Source organism: Portunus trituberculatus, chromosome 45 (genome assembly GCF_017591435.1).
Source record: "Portunus trituberculatus isolate SZX2019 chromosome 45, ASM1759143v1, whole genome shotgun sequence".
Lineage (NCBI taxonomy): Eukaryota > Metazoa > Arthropoda > Malacostraca > Decapoda > Portunidae > Portunus > Portunus trituberculatus.
Genome location: NC_059299.1, coordinates 1,401,509 through 1,417,500, shown reverse-complemented (window position 1 = coordinate 1,417,500; position 15,992 = coordinate 1,401,509). Strand labels below are relative to the sequence as shown.

Genomic DNA, 15,992 nt, shown 5'->3' with positions numbered 1-15,992 from the left:
ATGATGATGATGATGATGATGATGACGGGATGATGAAAGGCTGCACATATATTACAGAAAATTATGATTAAACAAGACAGAAAGATAATATTAGGGGAGAGAGAGAGAGAGAGAGAGAGAGAGAGAGAGAGAGAGAGAGAGAGAGAGAGAGAGAGAGAGATGTACAGTACAATTTAGGACAGCAAGGAAGCAAAAATGGAAGCAAAGAAAAAAAAAACAGAAAAATGTCCCTAACACCACTCATCCCCCCCCTCAAAAAAAAAAAAAGAAAAAAAAAAAAAAAAGGGACCAAAGGGAAGTAGACTCAAAGGAATGAAAAAAAAGATAAAGAAAAAATATAAACACACACACACACACACACACACACACACACACACACACACACACACACACACACACACATATTCATCTCATTTTTCCCACTTAAATCAAAGGAAAGAGAAAAAATAAGATTAAAAAAAGGATCGAAATATGCAAAACCCACACACACACACACACACACACACACACACACACACACACACACACACACACACACACACACACACACACACACGACACGTCTTTCCACTCAAATCTACATACAAATTCTACACGAGTCACTGCTACGGAACGCACAGACAGAAAACGCGCGAATTTGTAGACCCCAAAGCGAGAAAAAACGAAAATACATTGACAAAAAAGGGAAGGGCGAGGCGGGAAGGATGGGATGCAAAGAGGAAGAGGAGGAGGAAGGGGAAAAATAGGGAGAGGAAGGGGAAAAATAGGAAAGGGAAGATAAGAGGAAGAGAAGGAGGAAGGAAAAAAATAGGCAATGGAAGAAATAGGAAAGGGGAAGAGGAGAAGAGGAAGAGAAGGAGGAAGGAAAAAAAATAGGAAAGAAAGGAAAAAATAGGAAAGGGGAAGAGGAGGAGGAAGGAGAGAAGCCACAGCGTGCATAGAAAATATTTATAGAAGAGCTATAAATAAGGGAAGGAAAGAGAGATGAGAAGGAGGAGGAGGAGGAGGAGGAGGAAGTGAGGCGATGGAGTGAAAGAATGATGGACTGCAATGAAAGAGAAGAAGAGAAGGAGAGGAAGAGAAAACGAGAGAAGCATAAAGAAAGGAAAGAATAAAGAAGAAAAGGAGAAGAGAAAGTGAAAGAGAGAAATAGTGGAAGGAGAAGAGGAGAAGAGGAAGAAAATGTGTAGAGATGTGAAGAAGGAAAAGAATAAGAAATAAGAGATGAGAGGAAATGAGAAAAAGAGAAGAGAAAAAGGAAATGAGAAAAACTACAGAAAAATAAAGAAAAATAGGATTACGAAAAGAATTAGAGGAAAAAAAGTGAGAAAGGAGAGATTGTAGAGGAAAGAAAGGGAGATAGGAGAACTTAAAAATAAAAAAAAGAAGAGAAAAACAGACACTAAAAACCAAACACGTGCATAGAAGAAAGGAAAGAAGAGACAGGAAAAATAAATTAAAATGAGAAAAAAAAATTACAAAAATAGAAAAAGACGGAAAGATGGAGAAGAAAGAGGAAAAGATAGATAATAGATAAACAAATAATAGATAATAGATAGATAACAATGATAATAGACAACAATAATAGATAAATAATAATAGATAATAATAGATAATAATAGACAATAATAATAGATAGATAACATGATAATAGATAAGCAGATAACAATGCAGATATCAAAAGTCAATTATATAAAAAAAAGAAAGAAAAGAACATGGAAGCAAATAAATAATCATGCAGATACACACACACACACACACACACACACACACACACACACACACACACACACACACACACACTCTCTCTCTCTCTCTCTCTCTCTCTCTCTCTCTCTCTCTCTCTCTCTAAGACTGACTATCCCATTTACAAAAGTGAGACTCAATAAGTTTGCTAAATCAACAAATTAATCCAAAATACACCTGAGAGAGAGAGAGAGAGAGAGAGAGAGAGAGAGAGAGAGAGAGAGAGAGAGAGAGTGTTGTGATTTGCTTATCGTTATTGCTCGCCACTTCACTTTCCACCCTAATGGTCTCTTGTTTTCTCCTTCCTCTCTCTTCCACTTCTCTTCCCTTTCCCTTCCTCCTTTCATTCCTCCCTTCTCTTCCTCCTCCACTCTTTCATCTCCACTCTCCGTTCTCTTTCTCCTCTATTCTTTCTACATTTCTCCTTTATTCTCCTTCCCTCCTCTTTCTCCTTTATTCTTCTTCCCTCCTCTCTATTCTTTATTTACTCTAGCTTCATTTTTCTTCATTCTTGCTTTCCCTCCTCCTTTATTGTTCCTTCAACTTTCTCCTCTACTCTTCCTCTTCCTCTCTCTCTCTCTCTCTCTCTCTCTCTCTCTCTCTCTCTCTCTCTCTCTCTCCTTCCTCCCTTCTCGAGCGTGGGAAGGAGGGAAGGAGCGTGGGAAAATAGAAGCCTCGGTGAACACAGTAAGTTTAGCGCCTTTTTGACCTCTTCAGTACTGGAACACATTTTTACCTTGAGATTTGTGTACGATTTGACCATTTTTATTGACATTAAGAAGGGTCTATGGAGGTCAGAAGATTAATAGCCAGAGTCTTCAGTATTTTAACCCACCACATAATTTTCTGAAGCTGTGTCAAATCACCAATTAGTAAGTAGAGCGAATATGGAAACGCGTCATGGTACTGAAGGGGTTAGAAATTATGTTTGCGTTCATTGCCAATCATGTGTCTTCTCCGCTCAGTACACGCACGGTTGCCCACTTCACTCGCCCACGCTGTGCCAAAAAAAGAAAAAAAAAAAAAGGAAAAGAAAGGAGGAAAAAAAAGCCTACCGTTCTCGTTTTTATAGGCATAGAGTTCAATGTTTTGTTTTGTTTTTTCCTTTTTCTTCCTTTCCCTTCGTCACTGTGTTTGAAATGTATTTATGTCCAGTTTTTTTTCTGTCTCTCTCTCTCTCTCTCTCTCTCTCTCTCTCTCTCTCTCTCTCTCTCTCTCTCTCTCTCTCTCTCTCTCTCTCTCTCTTCCCTTTTTTAGACATACAGTTCAATCTTTTTCTTTTTTTTCCTTTTGTGACTGTTTCAAATGAATTTATGTTTAGTTCTCTCTCTCTCTCTCTCTCTCTCTCTCTCTCTCTCTCTCTCACACCTTTTTCTTTCGTTTTTCCCTCTCTCCTGATGAAACTCGTGTCCATTTAAGGATTTTTCTCCCTCATGATACTAAAATCAGTGAATTCATGAGTGTGTTTTGCTGGCTCTTTCTTTTCTGGTTATTTTTTCCCCACATTTTTCATCTTCTCGCTGTCATATTACTAAAAATCATTGAATCGCGCGAGTTTTTTTTTTTTTTTTATGCCCTGTACAAAACACCCGCTGTTGTCTGTACATTTCACCAGGCAGACGAGAAAAGTTATCATATTGGGTGTGTTTCTTCCTCATTTTTTACATTCTGCGCACAATAGATTCATGTCACTTGCTCTTTGCTGTGTAATTTAAGTCCTCTTCACTTTTGTTCACCAGTTAACCTCTTCAGTACTGGGACGCATTTTTATCACGAGCTTTGGGTACGATTAAACGGTTTTATTTGCATTAGAATGACTTTATGGGGGTCACACGATTAATACACAGAGTCTTCACCATTTTTAATCCCAATGTAAGTTTCTGAAGCTGTGTAAAAGCGCTAACTAGTAAGCGGAATGAATATGAAACCGCGTCATGGTACTGAAGAGGTTAAGAAATATGAGTGATTTTCCTTTGGCTTCTTTCTCTTCATGTGCTGCAATAGATTCACCTCCCTAGCTCCGTACAGGTAGCCACAGTCTTGATTAATTTTATTTTTCCCCCAGGTAAGAAAATATAATGGAATTGGTTGGGTTTTTTTGCACCCTTCTTGTTTTCTGCTACAATAAATTCACGCCATTTCACGCATTTCTTTTTTCTTTTCCCTTCAGGTTAAAGAAATAAATTACTCGGTTGTATTCAGCTGCCAGTTTTATCGTTTCTTTCTATCTCTTTCATCCTCCACAGTCTTAACGCCTTCAGTACCATGACGCGCTTTCATATCTCTTCTGGTTACTATTTGGTGATTTTATACAGCTTCAGAAACTTATGTGAGAGAATAAAATAGTGAAGACTGTACCATTAATCTTCTGACCTCCATAGACCCTTCCTAATGTCAATAAAATGATCTAATCGCATACAAATCTCAAGGTAAAAATGTGTCCCAGTACTGACGAGATTAAAAGAATATACTGGGTTTTATTTACCTTCCAGTTTTATATTTTCTTTCTCTCTTTTTCATCGGACACAGTCTTAACGCCAGTCTCTCCTTCCTGACAGTGACTGGCCTTTTGGCGCCGTGTACTGCACCATTAGCAACTTCATGGCCAACGTCACCATCGCTGCCAGTGTCTTCACCCTCATGGCTATCTCCTTCGACAGGTGAGTGAGGCCGGGGGATGGGGTGGGGCGGTGAGCTGGGGGGAAGGATAGTCTTTCTCTCTCTCTCTCTCTCTCTCTCTCTCTCTCTCTCTCTCTCTCTCTCTCTCTCTCTCTCTGACAGGTGAGTGAGGAGCTGGGTGAGTCGAGGGAAGGGCGCTCTCTCTCTCTCTCTCTCTCTCTCTCTCTCTCTCTCTCTCTCTCTCTCTCTCTCTCTCTCTCTCTCTCTCTCTCTTTTACGAAACGCCTCACCATTTCATTTTTCCCCTCGTTATACAGAAAGCATCAAATCAGAGGAAAGTTTTTACTGGACTTTTTTCTGTCAATCTACTTCCACCGCATCTGACGGCCCCTCTTACTCCCACCCCTCCCCTCCCCTGCCCCTCGCCTGCCACTCCCTCAGGTACATCGCCATCGTCAGGCCCCTCAAGCCCCGGATGTCGAAGAGCGAGGCGCGGCACTTCATTATCTTCATTTGGCTGTCTTCTATGAGTCTAGCGGTGCCCTGCCTCCTCTATTCTACCACTGTGTCCATCAAGTAAGTGCCCTCTGCTTTTTTTTTTTTTTTTTTTCCGGGGGCGGCTTTTATTGAAGGGGTGAGGTCAGCAGGGCATTGTTTTCTTCTTTGCTTACTTGTCTTCTTTGTTGTTTTGTCTTCTTTCCGTGGTTTTTCTTCCTTCTGTGTCACTCCCCAGCCACCAATACACGTTTTTTTCTTGTTTCTATTCCTTCTTCCTTTTTTCTTCCTTGCTCTCTTTCCCGCAAACACAAGATTTTTTTTTATAGTTTCTTATCCCTACTTTTTTTTATGAACGCTTGTGTGTGTTCTGCGCCTTTCCTTCCCTCCTTCCTTCCTTCCTTCCTTCCTTCCTTCCTTCCTTCCTTCTGTGTTTTCTCTGTTCTCTCCCTCCCTCGCTCTTTCTCTCAACCCCTTTGTGATATTCCCTCTCCTTTTGTTTTGTTTTTTCTCTTTTCTTTCTTCTCTTGTTTGTTTCTCTTCCCTTTCTTACAAATACGATCTGTTCTATTTTTTTTCCTTAATCTAAAAAATCTTCTGTATATTTTTTTTGCACTTCTTTTTTTATCCTTCCTATATTTCTTCCCTCTATTCTCTCATCCACCCTCGCTTTCCTTTCTTCCTTCTCGCCTTTCGCTTCTTTACTCATTCTCTCTCTCATCCTTCCTCATTTCCTTCCTTCCTTTTCGCCTTCTCGCTTTTACTCATTCTCCCCCTTCCTTCTCTCCCTCCCTCGCCTTTCTTCTCCTCCTGTGTGACCTTATTCTCTCTCTCCCACCAGATACAAAAACGACGAAATACGGCGAGGGTGCTTCCTGCTGTGGCCAGACGGACAGACGAGCATATCTTACCGCGAATATGTGTGAGTATTAACACCGCCTCTGGAATTCAAGGGAGGGACGAAAGCAGGTGTTGGTGCGTGGGATTGTGAAGAATGAAGACAAATAGAGATGTGTGGTGATGTGAGAAGTGAAATACATGGGGACTTCTTTTCATTACGTGTGTGTGTGTGTGTGTGTGTGTGTGTGTGTGTGTGTGTGTGTGTGTGTGTGTGTGTGTGTGTGTGTGTGTGTGTGTGTAGGAAAGTTAGATGAAAAGAAACAGAGGTAAATAAGAATGGGGAAAGAAGTCAAAGGGTTAGTGGTGTTGTTGTTGTTGTTGTTGTTGTTGTTGATGGTGGTGGTGGTGGTGGTGGTGGTGGTGGTGGTGGTGGTGGTGGTGGTGGTTCATGTGAGAAATTAGTCCATGTTTCTGCTTTTCATTTTGTTTCTTTACGTCGTTAATAGTTTTTGTGAGTTTTGTGTTTCCAAGCCATTGAATTTAGGGTGTTAATGTTCGTCTTTTATTGCCAGTCTGTCATATTTTTGTCTTATATAAGTATGTGTGTGTGTGTGTGTGTGTGTGTGTGTGTGTGTGTGTGTGTGTGTGTGTGTGTGTGTGTGTGTGTGTGTGTGTGTGTGTGTGTGTGTGTGTGTGTGTGTGTGTGTGTGTGCTTGCTAAGTCACATTCCTACCGCTATTACGTTTTATTAAATCTTTCAAGTAGTATTTTATTGCATTTTTCGAGTAGCATTCTTGGGAAACAAACAGCCAAGCAACTTCTGCCTTGCATGGTGATAATGATAACTTTTCCTTCATTCTTCGTCTTCCTACGTACGTCTCTTTGATTCTTTCGCTTACCACCGTCACCACCACCACTACCCTTCTTCACATTTCCCCATCACCTTCACCACTAGGTACAACATCGTCTTCTTCGCCACCACCTACGTGCTGCCCATGCTGGTGATGCTGGTGAGCTACACACTGATCAGTTGTGAGCTTTGGGGGAGCCACTCTATCGGGGAGCTCACGGATAGACAGGCCAGCTCTATCAAGTCCAAGAGGAGGGTAAGCTAAACGTCATCTCTTCTGTCATTACAACTAGCGGTATTAAATACACGTTTTGCTATCGCCACTATATTTAACCTCTTCAGTACTAAGACAGTTTTAACTTGAGATTTGTGTACGATTAGATCATTTTATTGACATTAGGAAGGGTCTATGGAGGTCAGAAGATTGATGACCATAGTTTCCACTATTTTAATCCCCCACATGTGTTTCTGAAGCTGTATAGAATCACCAAATAGTAACCAGAATGCACATGGAAACGCGTCATTGTATTGAAGGTGTTAAAGCACCACAAAGAGGATTAGCAGTGTTTCTAAGTGCGTTTCTGGTGTTGTTGGTGAAGAAATATTGTTAATCCGTCACTAGAACCATAAAACATCCTTAAATACAGATGTTTCTTCAACTGTTTAACTTCAACTCTTCATAAACACTTTGCTATCACCATTATTTTCAAAAAGCCACAAAAGCGATTAGCAGTGTTTTTAAGCGTGTTTCTGGTGTTGTTTATGTAGAAATATTGTTTATCTGTCACTAGAACCATAAAAACACCCTTAAATACATGTGTAACTTCAACTATAGGCTTTGAATGCGATGGAGGTACGTGCAGATTGATGTGTCAGAATACAAACCAACACACACACACACACACACACACACACACAAAGCCACCGCGTCTTATACCTACACACTTCCTTACTTGTATTTCCAACTTGGGCTAAGAAAACGCACACACGAAAACACACCTGCTCTTCTCTTCACCTGCGCATCATTAGTAGAGCACAAGGGAAAGTTGAGACGAGTAGAGCCGTCATTAAAAGGCCTTTGTACCGGGACTCCGCGCCTCCACATCCACACTGCCTCATTAACTCCGCTAATCTCCACCCGCTACGCTAACGCCAATATTTCAAAGCTCTCTGATAAAATCGGCAGTAAATCTTTTAATCTCTTCGGTACTAGGACATATTTTTACCTTGGGATTTGTGTACGATTAGACCATTTTATTGACATTATGAAGAGTCTATGGAGGTCAGAAGATTAATGGCCAAAGTCTTCACTATTTTAATCTCCACATAAGTTTCTGAAGCTGTAAAAAATCACCAAATAGTAAGCAGAATGAATATGGGAATGCAAGTTTTGCGTACGATTAGACCATTTTATTAACATTAGGAAAGGTCTATAGAGGTGAGAAGATTAATGGCCACAGCCTTCACTATTTTAGTCCCCACATAAGTTTCTGAAGCTGTACAAAATCACCAAATAGTAACCAGAATGAAAATGAAAACACGTCCTGGTACTGATCGGCTAAGTAAAGCGTGAATAAGTAATACAAAGCCTCTTTCGTGTGAGTGTGCACGTTAATGGTTGATTGACTGAATGACTGACTACCTCTCCCTCTCTCTCTCCCTCTCCCTCTCCCGCTCCCTCTCACATGCCGCCATTATCTCCTCATTAAACAACTTTTACCACACTGCGCAGCGGGATTCGTGCTGGTAATCGCTACTAGTCAATGTTTCTCTCGTCAGTTGCAGCTAAAAATAGAAAAATGAAACGCTCCTTTTACACTAGCTAATGCAGAGGTGTTGAGGGTGGTGGTGGTGGTGGTGGTGACTGTGTTGTGGTGATGGTGTTAGTTGGAGCTGAAGTGGTGGTTGAGGGATGAGGGGAATGTATAGTGGTGTGTTTATTAACCCCTTCAGTACCAGGACACGTTTTCATATTCATTCTAGTTACTATTTGGTGATTCTATACAGCTTCAGAAACTCATGCGGGGGATTAGAATAATGAAGACTGTGGCCATTAATCATCTGATCACCAAAGACCACTCCTGATGTCAATAAAATGGTCTAATCGTACACAAATCTCAAGGTATAAATGTGTCCCAGTACTGAAAGAGTTAATAAGATGCAAAGTGTCTCATGATAAAATGCGACTAAAATAAGATATCTTTTTTTTCTTCACTCCAAGCTACTGAAGTATTTAGAAACCCGCAATAAATTAATAATATGATTTAACTTCATTTAAGAGGGAGATTTCAAGACATCCCTTTATTTAACTGACTCTCGGACCTGCAAGGGGACTGGGAACTGAGTGGGCCATTTTTTTTTTTCGTTTTTTATTGTCCTTCGCTAGTTTTCCTCTCTTACATACAAACACACACACACACACACACACACACACACACACACACACACACACACACACACACACACACACACACACACACAAAACAGACTGAAACGTTATTGGTGATAGAGGAAAGAATCTGCCATGTGTAGAGTCCCATTGGTAGAGCAGCGAGGGAGGCAAATATTGGATTAAAGCTGCTCGGACACTCTTCCCATCACACACTCACTCATCACTCTTCCCATCACACACTCAATCATCACTCTTCCCATCACACACTCACTCATCACTCTTCTCATCACACACCCATCACACACTCACTCATCACTCTTCTCATCACACACCCATCACACACTCACTCATCACTTTTACAATGCTCAGCTGAATTCTATGTATGCTTTTGTAATCAATAGTACCTCTTCTCCCATAAATTGCTTTCCCCGTTTTCTTTTCAATTCTCTCTCTCTCTCTCTCTCTCTCTCTCTCTCTCTCTCTCTCTCTCTCTCTCTCTCTCTCTCTCTCTCTCTCTCTCTGGGCCTGCTGAAGAAGCACTGACAGACTTATCAATATCTAATATCCTCCTCCATCTTTCCTTTTCTCCTTTCCCTTCCTTGTTTCCTCTTCACCTTCTTCCCTCTCCATCTTCTATCCTTCCTTTTCTCCTTTCCTCTCCTTGTTCTCTCATCACCTTCCACTCTCGATCTTCTATCCTTCCTTTCCTCCTTTCCTCTCGTTTTCTCCACCTTCCACTCTCCATCCTCCATCCTTACTTGCCTCCCTTCCTCTCCTTATTCTCTCTCCACCTTCCACTCTCGATCTTCTATCCTTCCTTTCCTCCTTTCCTCTCGTTTTCCTCCACCTTCCACTCTCCACTCTCCATCCTTCCTTGCCTCCTTTTCTTTTGTTTTCTCTCCAGCTTCCACTCCCCGCCCTCCATCCTTCCACTCTCCACCCTTTACCTTCCATCTCCAGCTTCTCTCCAACTTCGCACATTCAGAAACGTTTTGCGCACAAGTGTTTCAGGACATTGGTCTTAAGCCTCTATTCAGAAACGCTTTATTCCAACACCAGGACTATTTTCAGAGACCACAGAGGTGATTTGCCCGGTTCTCAGGACTGTTTCTTCTGTTAATAGCGTAGAATTGGTGGTAATTTGTCCCTCAAACCGTACAGACACACTTAAAAACCCCAGGTAACTTAAACTGATGTTAATAATGTAGAAATGGTGGTGATTTGTCACTAAAACCGTACAGACACACTTAAAAACCTCGGATAACTTAAACTACAGACTTGGAATCTATAGTCAAAGTGTGGCGCAGAAGTGTTTGAGGATGTCTTAAGTCTGTATTCAGAAACGCCTTGCTCTCTCACCATGACAATTTCCCATGGCCACAGAAACAACTAACCAGGTTTTCAAGACGATTTTTCCCTATAATAAACTAGAAATCTTGCTAATCCATACAAATACCCTTAAAAACACGAGTATCTTCAACTAGAGCAGTGATGGTGAGAAAGCAAAGCGTTTCAGAATACGTGCCTTAGTATCAGCTGTTCTTTCCCTCTTGGTGTGTGGTGCAGGTGGTGCGGATGTTCATCGTGATCGTGGTGGCGTTCATGCTGTGCTGGCTTCCACAACAAGGCTTCTTCCTCTACCAGTACCACAACAGCCAGGTTCTTGACAGCGCTCACATACAGCATATCTACCTCGGCTTCTACTGGCTCGCTATGGCCAACGCTATGGTGAACCCGATCATCTACTACTGGATGAACGCCAGGTAAAAGTGATACTCAGGAACTCCTTTGCTCTCTCTCTCTCTCTCTCTCTCTCTCTCTCTGTGACTGCTTTGAATCGCCACTCAAACTAGTCTGGCTTTCACTGGTATTTCTCTAGTTGATAGTGAAGAAATATTGTTAATTTGTGAGTACAACCATAAAAACACTTATTTCACGTGCTGATAATGAAGAAATCTTGTTAATTGTGACTAGATCCATAAAAACACTTGTTTACTATGTTGATAATGAAGAAATCTTGTTAATTTTTTAGTAGATTTAGAAAAGCATTTATTCCATCTCTTGATAATGAAAAATCTTGTTAATTTGTGACTAAATCCATAAAAACACTCTTATTTACTGTGTTGATAATGAAGAAATCTTATCAATTTGTGACTAGATCCATAAAAATACTCTTAAAACCAGTATGACTTTAACTAAAGGCTTTTGAAAGTAGTAGAGGAGGCGTGGAGAGCTTTAGAGGTTCCAAAGATGCACTGTGTATATGTGGATATGTTGTGAAGTGGATATGTTGTTATGTACCCTGCCACTCATAGATAAAAGGTCTCACTATCCACTTAAAATGATTTATGGTTAGGTTATCACGTGAACCTTTGCTGTCATTGTTTTGTAGGAAATATTCAGCCTTAAGAGCATCTGAATACGAGCCACAATCCTTTACACGGTGCTACTCAGGCTGTCTTTGATAATCCTGGTGTCTTTCCTCCGAGCCCTCCGAGCTGTGTGGGATCTTCCATTTTCTCCCCCAGATCTGCATTCCCATTCCATTCCTATCCCGAGATCCCATTCTTGGTTTTCCTTTCCCTCGTTTTTGTCCTTTTCTTTTTTTTCTTTTTTTTTTTTTTCTTTTTATTTGCTGGGCAGTCTTTTTCCTGTCACGGTTTTCTCGATCTTGTCATCTCCTTCATTTATTATTGTCGTTTTCCAATTGATTTGTTTTTCCTTTACCTTTCCTTTCCTCTCTCTCTCTCTCTCTCTCTCTCTCTCTCTCTCTCTCTCTCTCTTTCATAGTCCATATTTTCATCCTAACTCCATCATTTTTACTACTTAGCAATCCAACAAGTTTTCTTTTCAACGATCACCGCCAGACATCACCTCATTTCCTTCCCTCGCCACCCAACACCTTCCCCGCACCATTCACTCATTACCCTCTTCGCATGGGGAATTCTTGCGTTTTGAGTTTTTCCTCTCCGTTTTCTATTTCTGGATTGAAATGTTTATGCCTTCCCGTTCTCTCACACAGCTTGACTTTCCACCCTTTCTACCTCATAACGGACTGTCTTCAGAGGCTAAGACACGTAGATTAGGTAGAGTGGATAAAGTTAGTAATGGGAGGGATTTTCATCAACGGAGAAATCTTCATGGGTGGAGTTTACATGGCAGGAAATAACACAGAAGCATTTAACCCATTCAATACTGAAACGCATTTTTACCATCATTTTTGGGGTACAATTAGACGATTTTATTTGCATCAGGAAGGGTCTATAGAGGTGAGAAGATTAATGGCCAGAGTGTTTCCTATTCTAATCCTCCATGTAAGTTTCTGAAGCTGTGTATAATCGCCAAATAATAAGCAGGATGAATATGAAAACGCGGCATGGTACTGAACGGGTAAATGAAGATCGGCTTTTCTCTTTCTTCCACCTTTTCTTTTCTAACAGATTCCGGTCGTACTTCCGCGAGGTGGTGCTGCAGTGCTCCTCGGGGCGGTGCTGCTGCTGCTGCTCCACGCCCTCCACCTACCTAGACTCCCCCCACTTGACGCGCCGCCGCCAGGACAGTATCGAACACACCTCCAGAAGCAGATCAGGTGAGAGCGGCGACCCTGCACAGCCTGAAACGACACGACAAACAACCTAACACGAATACAACACAACGGAATACAATGCTCCCTAATGCTCGCCACAACGCAACACAACACAGTACAACACAGCACAATAACAGAACACAGAGCAGGACAAGACTGAAACACAACGCAACGCAGTTATCTCACCATTACATATACTACACAGGACATTATTTTTAAACACCAATATAATGTACCGTTTTGAGACCGATATATTGAGAAATTCTCTCTCTCTCTCTCTCTCTCTCTCTCTCTCTCTCTCTCTCTCTCTCTCTCGCCAGACTCAAATTAGCACGTATAAAATTAATAAAATACATGAATAGTTTAACGAACTCACCTCACACAAAGTCACTTACGATAACGTTACTTAATTAACCTGGCGGAACCAACTAAGCGCGGCCGTGTGTGAGTGAGTGGCTGCGTGAGGGAAGGAGACGTTAGAAATATTTGATTAAGCTGACTCTTGAAATTTTATGTCATAGTTGAAATTCTCCAACTTTTATGACGGCGTGGTTAGGTACCATCCCTCACGCGCCGCACTGCCCACCGGTGATAAAGCTGCACATATCCTGCACACACATAAACTTTTATCGTGTTTGTCCTGCACTGCTCGGGGACTGCCGGGAAGAAAACTATGCTTCCTTCCTTTTACGAGCTTAAGATTTCTTCTTTCCGGCAGGAGCAGGGGGAGTGACGCCAAGGTTCTGCACCAAGGCGGGCGGCAACCAGCACCACGACAACTTCTTCATCCGCGGCATGAACTGCTCCAAGCCCCTGGACGCCGCCTACTGCCACGGCCACCTCAAGGCCAACACCGAGTGGCACCAGATGCACTACCTGTCAGACAAGGGAAACTTCTCCTTCCAGAAGCAGGTGGATCCACTCTACGCCCACAACCTCAATGGCGTCAGGAAACCACAGAACGACGACACCTTACTGAGCCAGCAGCTGCGGGGAGAGGACGCCTGGAAGACGCCGTGCGAGCCCGCCCTGCCTCACCTCCCGCCGGAGAAGCACGACGACCTCCTGCTGGTGCCAGTGCTCGCCAGTCCGCCGCTCCGACTGCCGCACACCACCCCGCTACTCAACTCCAACCACGTGCCGCGGGAGAACCTCACCCCCAAGAGACACGCGCCCAAGGACAACTGCATCGAGATGAAGTGTTTGTCTCGCGAAAACAACCATATCACTCCACCGAGAATTTTGCTCAACGCCAACGCCAACTCCACCAGGGAGCAGGAGCGAGTGTCGGAGCCTCACGTGGGACCAGGCGAAGACCATACTCCGGCGGGCCTCGTTCACCAGGCCATCGAGGAGACACTGATGGCCGCCATGCTCCAGTCCTGCCCCTGCGACCAGACCGTCCTCGACACCAGTAAAAAGTGCGAGGACACCACCAGTATCAAGATGTCCAAGGAAATTATGTTGTGATCCCTCTCCTTGACACCCCGAGCCTCGCCGGGCCGTTGCTGTTCCTTACTGTCCGTCACGATGTGCTTCAGTTAATAAAAGCAAGTGTCATGAATTCATTGTTTTGATATCCCAAGAACTCCCTCTCCCTCTCTCCCTCTCTTCCTCCCCTACAGAAGAGCCGCTAATGCCATTCAGATTTAACGGCGCGAAATGCATCGATCAGCAAATAAATGTGTCTGAAACCTAAATTAGCAATTGATGTGCGTGATGGAGTTTAATTGGAGCAGTGGGACCCCCGGGACGGTAAAACACTGGGGCAGTCACTCATTCAACCAGTCAGTCAGCCAGTCAGACAGTTAATATGTTTGTTTGTCAGTCGTTTGGCTAATTCTATCGGCTCTATGGAGACTGGCGACTGAGTGGGCCTTTTTCTTCATATTTTTGTTGCCCTTGACCAGTCCTCCTCTCTTACAAAAAAAAAAAATCACTTAGTCAGTCAGTCTAGCGGATTAATCAAGCAATTAGTTGATTTGTCAATTAATCAGTAATGAAGTTAATCAATCAATACCTTAATGGGTCAGTCAGTCAGCCAGGCAGTCAGTGAATGATTTAGTTATCAAGTTAACCAGTCATTCACTTACTCACTTTGCCCGTCTGTCTGTCTTGCCTTCTCTGGTATATAATCAATTAAGACAATCGCTTTTTATTTTCAAATCAGCTTACTTTCCCACAACTATGAGAGCAATAATATCTTTTTTTCACATATATATGCCAATTAAAAGAAAGTTATATTGTATGCGGTGACTTTAGTGTTATTTTTTCGATAAACCAAAACACAGTTAGACTCGATTCTATTGTGGCTTGAAACTTGTTTTAGTTTGCTGATAACAAATAAGATATCAGAAAAATGCTAACCCAATTATTAAAGTAGAAATATTTTAAGCATTATGCCGAGATGTTTTTTTTGGGCGTGGTGGTGGTGGTGGTGGTAGTGGTGTGGCGTGGTGTGTTTTGTGGTAATGTTGGTGTGGTGATGGTGGTATGGTGTGTGCTGATAATGGTGGTGTGTGATAGTAGTGATGGTGTGGTGTGGTGTGGTTCGATAAGGTGTGATGGTAGTGGTGGTGGTGTGGTGTGGTGATGTGCTGTGTGGCGATGGTGGTGGAGGTAGTGGTTGTGTGGTGTGATGGTGGTAGTGGTGGTGATGGTGGGGTGTGGTGACGGTGTGTGATGGTAGTGGTAGTGGTGGTGGGGTGGTGTGGTGTGGTGTGTGTGTGGGAGTACTGGTGGAGGTGGTGTGTAGTGTTGTGTGGTGGTCGTGGTGGTGTGGTGTGGTGTAGTGTGGTATGGTATGGTGACTGCTACCAGCTGAACTAACGTGTGTGTGTGTGTGTGTGTGTGTGTGATGGATGACCTAGTTTTAATTACATTATTTATATTTTGAGATAACTTCAGTATGTTCCCTTTACTTTTGCTTACGTGCACATATGAAAAGGGCAAGCCTAGTTTTGTAAGCAATAACTATAGAAATGTAAATTTGAGGACCATATATTTGTGTTTATATCATTTGTGGCTAATAAACTACCTATTTGTGTATTTACCTACTAGTTGTATTGTACAGGGTTCGAGCGGGAGTCATAGTGTCATGTCTCCATGTCTTCATTTATCTTATTTTTCCTTAAAGTTATGCACATTATTTGCTGTAAGAACTTCATTATTCAATGCATTCCACTTCACCACCCTTCTATGTGAAAAACTGTATTTTCCAATATCCTTTACACACTGCCTCATCCTGATTTTTTTTTTTTTACATGTTCTCTCATCCTTCTATCTTTTGTCATCAGCACCAGGTCTTCCTTGTCTATCTTTACAATGCCATTGACTATTTTGTACTATGTTATTAGGTCCCCTCGTGTGTGTGTGTGTGTGTGTGTGTGTGTGTGTGTTGGGAAGACACACGGGGGAAAAAGGATTTACAGCTTTAATTAAAGGTAAGAAAATAATTATGTTCC

The 15,992-nt window shown here is 42.3% G+C and overlaps 1 protein-coding gene across 3 annotated transcripts in view; it reads left to right on the top strand.

Annotated features, from left to right (window-relative positions):
* Window positions 1–14,092, top strand: part of LOC123519579 (tachykinin-like peptides receptor 86C) — a 29,996-nt gene extending 15,904 nt beyond the window's left edge. The window contains exons 3-9 of one of the 3 annotated variants that reach the window (XM_045281002.1): window positions 4,305–4,406; window positions 4,807–4,941; window positions 5,702–5,782; window positions 6,656–6,806; window positions 10,509–10,705; window positions 12,383–12,531; window positions 13,253–14,092. In XM_045281002.1, the coding sequence (XP_045136937.1) occupies window positions 4,305–4,406; window positions 4,807–4,941; window positions 5,702–5,782; window positions 6,656–6,806; window positions 10,509–10,705; window positions 12,383–12,531; window positions 13,253–13,998 (1,561 nt within the window). In that variant the 3' untranslated portion in view covers window positions 13,999–14,092. Of the gene's footprint in view, window positions 1–4,304; window positions 4,407–4,806; window positions 4,942–5,701; window positions 5,783–6,655; window positions 6,807–10,508; window positions 10,706–12,382; window positions 12,532–13,246 lie in introns of all 3 variants that reach the window. The other 2 variants (XM_045281001.1, XM_045281000.1) reach the window with 2 other exon arrangements.
* Window positions 14,093–15,992: the final 1,900 nt, after the last annotated feature.